Genomic DNA, 12,434 nt, shown 5'->3' on the forward strand with positions numbered 1-12,434 from the left:
TGTAATACGGCATGTAAATACTGAAAAAAATAAAGTAAAAAATCGTTTGTCACTCCAAAATTTACCTTCTGGGTGTAACACATGTTACTGGGAAATTATCTGCTCAACATCCATGATGGAAAACAGAAATCTACTTTCATCATCTCCTTTATCATGGTGGAATGCAGACAGTTTTTACGACAGAAAAATGGGAAACCACAAAAATGTAATGCTGACTTCTGACTTCAGTCAGACGTAAGAATTTGCAGTGTGCGAAGTGACCTGTTATGCAATGTGTTTCAATAGACAAACATTAGTTCTGGCATTAAGTAAACTTCATTGAGCATTAAAATTGCAACAATATGAAGATGGCATGCAACCAACATCAAATGTATAAACGTAAAACAAAACCTACAACATAAAGCAAATGATTATCATTTCAGTGCAACTACATGAAGTAGGCAGGAGTAACGCCACCCACATTCTGAATGTAAGAAAATATTATGCAGTGGGTTTGTCATTCACAAATTGCTTTTAAATGTCGGTTTTTATGAGAAGACTGTAATATCTTCCGCCACGTATAGGAATTCAACAACAGCAGGATTGCGGCCTATCGAGACAGTGTTTTATGGTTGGCTATATTACTGCTCACAGGTAAGGCCACACTCAATTCCATGCAGGATCTTAATGGCCCCACACAACTAGCGCCTGATATGACAGACATTGTTCACTCATCTGTGAAGGATCATACAGCTACATCATGTACCTCGAGTCAGGAGATCCGTTTGCTTTCAGTAAAACAACTAACTACATGCACAGAGCGATGATGTTTGGAGCACCATTGGCTATTAGCAAGGTCACCATCATTGTGGCTTCCCTTGCCAGAACAGCAAAGATAGGCACACCCACAGTGGTGCACCTAATGAAAATGCTAGACAGGGGAGTGTACCACATTGTCTTCTGAGATGAGTCCCAGTACTACTTAGAGCAACACGATGGTGGTGTCCGTGTGTACAGTCTCCAGGAAGAATGAACATTGTCAGATAGCATTTTGTCATCACCATACAGGCCCAGCACCTCACATGATGGTATGGGGTGTGTGATTCACAACACGTAACTTCTGGTTTACATAGTAAGTATTTTGGACAGTAGATATTACATTTGAGATGCGTTACATCTGGTGACTATGTCCTGTCTTCGAGGTCTTTGTGACATTTTCTTTCAACAAGATAATGCAAGACTACATGTTGCTCTTGTTTTCCTGACCTACCTCAACACAGATGCTGTTTGAATGCTGCCCTGACCAGCACATACTATAGATATCTCAGCCGATAAAAATGTCTGGTTGTGGGTTGCTGAGACACTGGCATTCCACCAATCACCAGCCACTATGACTGATTCACTGTTCTGAAAAAAATAGAGTCAAAGCTGTGTTTAATAACATATCTACATCTCTCAGGCAAACCCAGTTTGACTATGCCCAGTCTGGTGACAGCCATTGCTGCTTCCAGATGTGGCAGTTCTGTCTACTAAATTCTGCACCCACAAATCATCTACAAATCTGATCATGTATTATCCCTACTATAAGTAAAATGTTGTTATTTCCTATCCTTCCTGGTATTTTATTTCAATGAATAGCATTGTAGTTGTACCAGTAAGCTAATAAGTCTAATATCAGTGTGAAATAATTTGTGGATGAATTAACAACTTAATAACTGACAGATGTATCAGAAGCATTGTGGGTTATGCTTATTGTGGTGTCGTCTGAGGAGCAGGGTGCCAAAGCCAGGTTGGCACCTCACAAAGAAACCACAGAGGTACAGTTGCCACATGTCACACCCATGTATGAGAAATGCTGATGCAGCCCCACCTTCTTGAGTTTCTCCCCACCACACGGCTGAGCAGAGGAATGGTCAGCCCAGTTCGCAGTTAATGATTAAGACAACAGCATTACCTTACATAGGCCACCAGTATATTAAATGCTTTGGCAGAACGTTAAAGTGAACACTGTCAGTTATTCTTCAAGTGGAGAATCTTGTAAATTTGTCTGCATCAAGTGATACTTCAATATTCAAGAGACAGATGTAAATATGCAGAACATTCCTGTGGAAATTGATAATACAAAGTTAAGTAAATCTTCATATCTATATTGTAAAGAAGTGAACTAACATTTTATATGTTATAGTTCTGCTCAACCTTCTGCCGGAGCAAACCAAATAATCCACTGTTGTGCCAGCAAGTGTACTTTTGTACAGCACAACACCTACCATTTCGTTTTACCACTTTGGAACAGTGTATTCATATTTAAAACCAGCTAACTGCCTAAATAACTTCCAGTTTGCTCCACTGACCAGTCATTTTGGCAGCTTCTTTTTAGGAAATGCTCTTTTCACTACCCAAGAGGGTTCCCATGCAAAACAAGTGATAGTAGGCCTATCAAACTTTATGGAAACATTTGTAACGACATGTGGAAGAGAAATAATGAATTAAGTGTGCTTAATTCCTGCACAGAATGTTCTAAGGGCATATGCTGTCAACTTCAATCCATGCAAGAAATGTAAGAGCAAACCCTACGCCAATATCTGCATCACACCAGTGAGTTTTTATCGATACCATTTCACAATTATTTGCAACATTTTTTCAAGCAGTGGACTGTGGAATGTTCAGGTGACATGGCACAGCTCATGTAGTCTTTGAATATTGCACATTGCATCTAGTATTCTCAGCCGCCTTTCCCAGAGGCAGTTACCATATCATCAGTTAATTCAAAATTCTGAATCATATTCTTCAACCTCAGTGTAGAAAGAGTACCTCTCCACATTCCTTTCATGGGATGATACTCGAAAATAGCAGCAGCATTGTTCACCTTGTCTGGAACCATGCTGACTGTCTCAAACTGCAATGCACACTAATGCTTGTGTTTCAGCCCTATGTCACTGTACCAGCACCAGCACTTAATGGAAAGTCATGACAATAAAACCACTAACAATGTAAATTCAGCAGCACACAGTTTGAACATCATTCTTATAATGTTGGGTACCTACACATTAAATAGTTTTTCATCTAGACTGGCTGAAGTAGTGAAAGTTTAAAATTAACCACCCTGTAAGTCTTAACTGACTCTCCACTACACAGTGTGAGGGCCTTCAAAACTAGACTGCTGGAGCGGATGGATGTAATGAGACATACATTTGAGGACTGCATGGAACAACATTTTTATTGTACATGAAGGTGTTTACTGACTCCACACTAATAAGATGTTTGTCATAGTTATTTCTTTTCATTATGTTCCTTACATGTGAGGACATTTGGCTATGTAGAAGCTCAAAAAAATGTAGCTCTACTAAAGTGACTGTACAGGCCACTAAGTTCTTGCCAGTTTTGTACTTAAAAATCAAATATTTTCTCAAAGGTACAGCACTTTATTTTAATTATTAGAAATACATTCTCTTATAATGAACTTTTCCTGTTACATATCCCAACTTAGTATACTGGCAACAAAATAGAACAGCTTGCTCGAGTTCACTATGGGTGGGTGAATTTTCAATGTTAATTTCTAACAACATCAATCTCTCCAACACGTAACGCTCCACATTTCGCCTCACATCGATCACTGAAGAATGCCCTATAAGTCAATAGGCAGTCACCAAGTGGGGAACTGTAAAGAAGATCAACTAAATCCTAGTCTAGTGTTCTTACTGAGTTTCCTGAGGTTATCAACCTTGTGCCACCCTATCCTCCTTAAGACAGTCATGTCTACTTACAAAATTCATTTAACTGCGTAATCAGTAATCTAGAGGTATGAAGTTCGATCCTCAATCAGTTAGGATTTCTTTTCTGGTACCTTACTTGTCGATTAGTAGCTTATGTAATTGAAAATTATGAAACATAAAAGTATTTGGACTTGGTGTAAACTTTTTTGTTAAAAGACAACCCTTTATCATATATTAGCTTTAAATTTAGATGATTTACATAATTCCAACAAGAAACTTGGGTAGCACAGGTCCACAAAAACAGGGAGCTGGACTATATCCCAAACAGTTGTTCATTCAACATTGGGCATATCACATACAGTGCAAAAATCTTTATAAAACGTCTCAAGGCAAGCAAAGCCAATATTTCAACTCTGACATCAAGTCCCAAAATTAAGCTCAACTATGATAACTGATGCATACACATATTTAAATATCAGGAGATAGTGCACAAAACAGAAGTTTCTCATGAGTACATGTAAGCAAAGTTTGTATTCAGCTACCAAGTCTGATGTTAACATTACCATAAACATTATCTTCATCCCTAAGACTGCTCTGATACAGTTCTCCCCCTACATTTCCCTCTATTACCAAATTAACTATACCTTAATGCCTCAGGATGTGTTGTATCGACTAATCTGTTCTTTTCGTCTATTTGTCTCTTACATTTCTTTGCTCCTGAAATTTATAGAGAACCACCTCATCATATACTCGTTCCACTCATCTAATCTTCAACCTTCTTCAATAGCATCACATTTCAAAAGCTCCTATCTTCTTCTCGACTGAATTGTTTCATATCTACATCTCACTTCTGCATAAGGTTACACTCAATATCTTCTGAAAATTCATAACATTCAATTTATATTAAACATTACCAAGTTTCTCTTTTTCAGAAATATTTTTCTTGCTATTACCAGTCTGCATTTTACATCCCCTCTACTTTGGCCATTGTCAGTCTTTAGCTACTCCAATAGTAAAACTACTCCACTATTAGTGTCATTTCCTAATATAATTACGTCAGCATCACCTGATTTAATCCGACTACATTTAATTACTGTTTTAATTTTGTTGAAATCCATCTTATAATCTCTTTTCAAGACACTGTGCATTCCTTTCAACTGCTCTTCAAAGTCATTTACCATCTGATAGAATTATAATCTCATTGGCAAGCTGTAAATATCTTATTTCTTCTCCCTGAATTTTAATTCCCCTTGCCAATTTCTCCTTTCTTTTCTTTACTGCTTACTCAATATATGTTACAAACCTTTGCTCGGTCTTTTCTCAGCTACTGCTTCCAATTCATGTCCTTCAGCAGTGTGTATACATGAATGAAGAAAAAAAAATTCCCAGGTCTTTCCCAGATTTCCCAGTTAAAAATACACTTTCTCCCGGGTGAAAACACTTTTTCCATGTTAAGTAACAGTATACTTTACCTCGGAACTGTAAAACTTATCAATCCTTTCAATGCTTGTGGTTTTATACACCAGTGTAGAATTTCCCGGTACTTTAGAAAACGAAACTCAGGGGAAAAAACACGTTTTGGAAAGATGTCTGATGTGCAGCAACAAGTACACTGCATATTTCCATATTACGAAAGTATAAATTCGAATTCCACCAAACATCGCATGTTACTTTCTGAAGGATTGAAATCGAGATTGCGATGTGCTTTTGTAAGCCCGTCGTAGCTCATGTCAAGTGATCTCGTCAGCCGATGTCAGTGGATATTCAGAGCATAGAACATGTGATGTAGTCAGCCAATAGCAAAATCACTGTTAAGTAGCACGAAACACACACATAGGAAAAGGTAATGGTTTAAATTAATATACATAGTGTTGCTACAAGAAAAGAAAAGCTTTCACGTATAACATTGGTCTGTAAGGTTAATAAGCTGCAAGAGAAGCTAAGCTTTCACACATAATGTTGATCTTTTTTTGCGCACACAAATGTGCCAGTAGAATTTTTAATGACATAAATGTCTGATCTTCTGGGCTCGAAAATATTCTAAATGGTCGTTCTCAAAGATTTGAATTTTGAGTGAGAGTCAAACGCTCTGTGACTTAAGTAATTCATCGGACATTCGCTCACAGAGTTCATCTTGTGTAAAAGGAAATTTAATTTACTTGAAAGTAACATTTTTCAAACAACCATTTGGAATATTTTCCCATAACCTGTTGGAAATAGATTCATTTCAGCAGTTGTGCCAGATGACAGGCGTCGCTGCGCTTGCGCAGCTACGATGACGCAGGAAGCCCATACATTCTTACGTGTAAAACATTAAAAGATCTTACATTATGTCATAAAAGAAACAAGACATTAGAGGATACTCCAAGAGCATGGGAATTTTGTGAACCATACTAAAATGCATAATACGGCTTAAAATGCACATTCTTATGTGCAGATTCAGATGTAAATTTTCTTGGAGTACCAGTACCACATTACCTCATCTTTGGTTCTTTATTATGGCATAATGCTATACGCGCTAGAAGATGAAAACGTGAACTTGAAATGTAGCGAACAGTTGAAACTAGCCAATAGTGTGGAATTTAACACTTCATTTCAAATAAATTGACTGTCTCAGCAGAAAAGATTAGTAAAAGTCAAATTTCTTTAACAAAGCAACAAAAATAACTTCATTGTTCTGCAAGGCAATTAATGCTTGACTGTCAGAACGGTGGAAACAAAATAAAATTTTAACTAATAACATATTTTAGCCTTCCATAATTATATGAATGTATTTTAATTCACTTGATAGCTCCCGGCTCCACAGAAATCTGTTTTGTTTTCATTGGATGTGAGAGCAACAAACGAAGAGGAAACAGCAAAATCACTTAACATAAACATGGATCACTTGGAGACTAGCACTTCCCCACTAAAACTCAGACTGCTCTGTGCATCAGGTCCGGATCTACGATATTTCTCAACTGGGGCAATATTAGATAGTGGCGCTCCCCCTCCCTCGAGCATTTGAGGTAGGACGCCAAAAATTTAAAAAAAAATCGACTTTTCAAAAATATCTTTATTTTGTAGCGCACATCTTTATGATGAGTCTGATACATAAAACATATGATCGAGGGAACGTAAGACATGTTATTACATTTTAAGTGTGCCGAAGTGCAGTGCCACGTCTCTTCACACAGCATTCTTCCATCGCACGTCTCTGTATGTCGCTCTGTGGAATTCAAACGTGTAATATTTTGTAATGGGTGCACAGGATAGAGTAGCATGGAGAGCTGCATCAAACCAGTCTCAGGACTGAAGACCACAACAACAACAACAACATATTATTCTGTAATTTGTGAGAGTCTTCATTTCTTCTCCTTCCTTGTTCTGACAAACAATCTTGTCACCACTAATTCTGTAACTATTCCTGCCAGTGTCAAAATTTATTCTCTGGTTAACTTCACTAACACAGCCACAATCACCGGTTTAGTTATCCCGCATTTGTTCTCCAGTTAGGCATTATTGCGTGTTCATACAACGCGTTTCCCGTGCTATTCCCAGAATAGAACTTTAGCGGCTGCTAGCTGGGGACTGTATAACTGGCCCTTAGTAGTGTAGCGGTCTAGCCAAAAATGTTTTGTCAAAATTTCATTTTCGTGGATACACAGAGAAGGGAATACATAATCTTAGTTGCCTGTTATTCCTGTTAGTCGTTTATTTCCACTCTAGTAGTCTGAATCTATGGAATTCGCTAGTAATTATAACAACACTGATCATCTGCAGACTCAGTCAACCACATAAACAGCGATTGTCATTCACCCTTTTGGCTTTAATCGCTCAGCTCTTATAGACCCGTCCTCTTTTGTCTACAGGGAAGTTTACTTCTAGATGCGACGGATGTGGGCGCTTTGTAAAACAAGGTCTTTTTCCTCAATAATATGAATTTGGTGCCACCCCTCCCTCTCCCTGAAACTGCCACCAGGGGCAGATACCACGGTTTGCCCCTGCCCCCTAGTTCCAGGCCTGTTGGGCATACGTGAATCTGCCAGCTTAGGCACACCAGCAAAATTTTTCCAGATAGCATCTGGCTGCTTGCTGCAATTGCTTGTACAGCTAACTGCCACACTTCTGTAGCCAGAAGTGGGAGAAGGTACTACTCATACGCGACTGAACTGCACACGTGCATAAGCTCACTCGCAACCGTTCAAAGAAATCTATTGTAAACAGTAGTGACTTCACGCTCATCAGAGACAATTTGTTTGATATGAAACACTGCATAGTCTTCCTAAGGGCTTTGACACATTTTGCTGTTGGCACACACTTGTATGAGCACTGTGTTTTATTCTTGTATATGGTGCATTTCCTTTGCAACTTAAGTTTTATTTTCATTTTTTTCTCTTGTTTGTGTTTTATTGCTGCAGTATTATTCTGCAGTAGCGAGATACAGTAATATTCTTTGTTAGAGTATTGGTTCTTACTAGTCAAAGTTACAAAAATGTAACTAAAAACTAAAACAATGAAAAATTTCTGGAATTCTAAAAAATTCCCGGATTTTTCCTGGTTTTCTCCTGGATGAAAAAATTCCTGAGTTTTTCCGGGATCTCCCGGTTGTCCCGGATCGTATACACCGTGTTCAGCTCTTATAACAGTCTCATTTCTGTACCAGTTGTACACAAACTTTTGCTACCTATGTTTTACCTTGCTACTATGAAATTTTAAAGGGTGCTTTCCAGTCAACATAAACATAGGTTTCCCTTTCTTCAGTCTGTTTTCTAATAGAAATTGTTTTGTCAGCACTGCCTCTTGTCTTCCTACATTTCTCCGGAACCCAACCTGGTCTACCCAACATTGGCTTTTATGAGTTTTTCTGTTATTCTGGTAATAATCTGTTTCCGTATTTTGCAATCATGATTTAATAAACTGGTAGTTTGGTGACTCCCATTCTGAGGGATGGGAAACTGTAGGCATAATTGGTACCTAATGTCCTGGTGGTTTGGGACTAACTTGTTAAAGAAAAATTATTTGAGAAGAGGCCTAGATTTAAACAGAAGACTATCACCCTGGATCAGGACAATGCATCCACCTACAAAGTTGCTTTGGCAGGGGGAAATCTTGAGTAATCGGAAACACAAGTTGCTGGTATGTCTATCTTATTCACTAGATTGAGAACTCTCCTGACTTCCACCTATTCCCACATCTAATGATATTTGTGACTACAAACTGTGTGAAGTAGTTTATAGTAGATATAAATTTTGCAGATGTGAAAGACATTCTTCTTCTGCCAGGCCAATAACTTTTACCTTTCTCTTTTTACAACAAAAGTTTCTTGTTTATGTCGGCAGTTTTCATCTACCATTTCCAAACTAAGATGTAAGGTTGATGTGGCATAACATTCAGCAAACATTACTCTTATTCCTCAACAGACCCTCAGCAATACGTACGTACAGACGTGTGTATGTATCTCTCCATGTTACTGTAAGTGTGAAATCTACTAATACCATCACCGTGCACGTAACAAATGCTAAATTATGCAGGCATAGTGCAAAAATTTATAAATATTCATACATTCTTTTATTTCAATTTAACTTTGTCAATATAAGGCCACGTACTGCCCTTAAGAAACAATTTATGAAAATACGACAGACTTCAATGAACATATGAACATTAAGAGGCAAATAAAGGAGTATATAATGTTAGTGATGTAACAACTCATTAATATTTCAACTTAGACATTTTTCAGCCTAATGAAAAATAATGGATCAGTGCAGTCTTAGATAGTATTGCTAGAATCATAGCAGACATAATAAAATTATTTTCAGTTACACTCACCTGTTTTAATGCTACAGCCACTGCACCAATGGCATGGTTATGTGGGCCACCCTGAAGTGATGGGAACACAGCTGCATTGATGCGAGATTCAAAATCATACAGTATACTTTTTCCAGCCTTATCAGTACCTTTTACACCACGTCGATAGAAAATCAAGCCAGATCTAATAACAAAACAGCAAAGACAGAAACCTACAATGTACATTGATATTAAGTTTTGTTGGAACAAAGGAATTAAGTTCTTCATTAATGTCATAACATCAGTACTGCTCACTTAATATGCGATTGTCATACTGATTTGTCTTTGTCACTGATTACGTATATTTTTGAGATTATATTACACACGATGGCCAAAAGTTAACAGATTTTGACGATCCACAAAACAAGGTGACAGTAATGTGTTGATCAATATGCATCTGACAGCACTATAATACAAACAAATATATACTGGAAAAACATACCAAGGGCTTTAGCTGGCACTTATTGTGTGTGCTGGCACAAGAGGTTCTTATATTGCATATCAGGCTGTCCAGCATGGCTTGTAGTGACGGCCCTCGATGTACTCCCTCTAAAGACTGATTACGATCTGTGGTGAGAGTTTTAGGACTTCAGTCATTTGGCCTTGAGCATCCCATGCATACTCAACTGAAATTAACTCTGCACAAGATGTCCATGTTTTGCAGGTGTTCATCCTGTGTGTCTGGGAATCACCATCATCTATGAAATGGAACCCAGGCCCATATCCACAACAAAAAAGGGCTACATCTTATGCCTAGAAAACACATGCATTGATGTATGTGCTCTTAAAATGATGCCCCCTCAAAGAAGAACAGTGGAACCATCAAACTGATTCTTTTTTACAGTATTTGCAAGGTTGTAGCAAGACACAGAAGTGCACAAAGTGAAAGGATGGCGATACTCCCTCTGCAGATTAAACAGAATCATCTGCAAACAGAACTCATTGCTGTAGGGTCCTCTTGCGTTTGAGCTGAAGAAACAACTGAACCTGATTTGTGTGTCACTCTGTTCTGTGTAATTCTTATTTGTACATAAAGTTGTATAGGTCCCAGCAAAATATACTTTAAAAATGTGTTAATTAAAACTTATATATGTGGACACATTTTTATGTAATATGCTGCTATATATAACAAATTCCAGTGAAATAAACTGAGTTTTGTGTACTTGTAATGAGCACTGTTGTTTGAAAAGAAGCCCAGTGATATTTTCTTTAACTTTGTTGATGTACGCAAGAACTGTGAGTGGGTCGTTCCGCAGAGACAAGGCACAAAGCCATGGTAAACCAGGGTAGGTGACTTGGAAACAAGACACTCCTGGCACTGTTGTTTTCAATACAAGAATTTCTTGTGTGATAACGACTGAGAAGTTGAAAGTTGCTGACTGACTTTCATCGTTGAGCAGTGGTTCTACCATTCAGTCGTTTTTGATCAGTCATGGAGAACATAAAAAGGAAAAGTTATGCAGATCAGAAAGTAAAATTAATATGCGAGGTGGGTGCTACACACAAAACAAAATCTGAAATAGCTTCAGATTTGGGACTTGCCTATACCATATTATGAACTACCATCAGCAAAAGAAACAGTATTTTGAGAAGGTTTTTAAAATTGGTTGCAAAATTAACAACACACAGCCATCAGTAAGAGGAGAGAGACATAGATTTGGAAAAGGCACTTTTTGAATGGTTCCAACAAAAATGGGGTGCAGCTTTACCAATCGGTAGCGACTTTTTAATGTTGAAAGCAGAGGTGATAGATTTAGCAGAAGTGTTCACATCACTGCTGATTTCAAGGCGTGTCGGGACAGTTAGAAGGATTTATAAATCATGAAATCACAGGGAGAACAATTTCTGGCAAATCTAAAGCTGTGTACGATATCACAGTGCAACACTGAATTGACAAGGTTCTGCCAGGTATCTGAAGGGATTATCAACCTCAAAATATCTAAAACTGTGACAAGATCTGTACATTCTACAGTCTGCTTCCTTGTAAAACATTAGCTGAACACCATGGGTCATGCCACGGAAGGAAGAAAAGTAAAATTCATGCGACATTTCTGGCCACAGATGCAGGTGGAGCTGACAAACTTCCCACACTTGTGACAGGACAGTCTAAGAATCTGAGGTGTTTAAAAGGTGTAAAGACAAAACCTACAGAATAGAAGTCAAGTACAAATTCTTGGATGACTATGGGTCGACGTGCAGCATATCCATTCCAAATAGTTTCGGAAAATGTTTGAGTGGAATTTTTCCCTCCAAACTGCACCAGTGTTCTACAGCCACTTGATTTGGGCATTACTGCAAATTTCAAAGTGCAATGTATAAAAAAAACCTGGTTTAACTTAAGATACCACTCACTGATGCAGGAAATGAAAATCTCTCAGTTAACTTACTACAAGCTGTGGAATTTCTTTTGGCTGCCTGGTAGCTGGCGTCATCCTCTACTATCAACAACCATTTCTGTACATCTGGTGTGTTACTGGAAGGGACTACTGTTGATGAAGAAGAAGAAGAAGAAGAAGAAGAAGAAGAAGAAGGTGTCAGGTAATGAGATAGCGCTACTGGAGGATGCAGATTTTGACAGTTTTGTACATTTTGGTGACAATCTCGGTGAGTGTGTGGAACTACAGGATGAGGTGATTATTGCTGACGCTTTCCAACAATGTGGTGGTGATCAAGAAGGTGAACCAGCTTCAAGTGACAGTGATGGAGATGACTATTTTAATCTTGGAACATCTATGCTGAGTGAAGTGTTAAGTACAATCAATGTGTGCAAACATTACATAGTGTGAAAATCTGTAGTGAAAAAGCTCTGAATTCATTACTAAGTTTGCAAAATTGGATGTATACACTTAATGCATGAAAAGTGAAAGAAGCCAAATTATCCGATTTCATTAAAGCAGGATCGAGTTCAAAATAACG

General features: G+C 38.0%; 1 protein-coding gene across 1 annotated transcript in view; it reads right to left on the reverse strand.

Annotated features, from left to right (window-relative positions):
* LOC126183828 (serine hydroxymethyltransferase, mitochondrial-like) overlaps nt 1-12,434 on the reverse strand; it is a 132,445-nt gene that overhangs the window by 17,871 nt on the left and 102,140 nt on the right. Inside the window, exon 7 of the mRNA XM_049926086.1 lies at nt 9,501-9,663. Coding sequence (XP_049782043.1) covers nt 9,501-9,663 — 163 coding nt within the window. The remainder of the gene's footprint in view (nt 1-9,500; nt 9,664-12,434) is intronic.

Source organism: Schistocerca cancellata, chromosome 4 (genome assembly GCF_023864275.1).
Source record: "Schistocerca cancellata isolate TAMUIC-IGC-003103 chromosome 4, iqSchCanc2.1, whole genome shotgun sequence".
Lineage (NCBI taxonomy): Eukaryota > Metazoa > Arthropoda > Insecta > Orthoptera > Acrididae > Schistocerca > Schistocerca cancellata.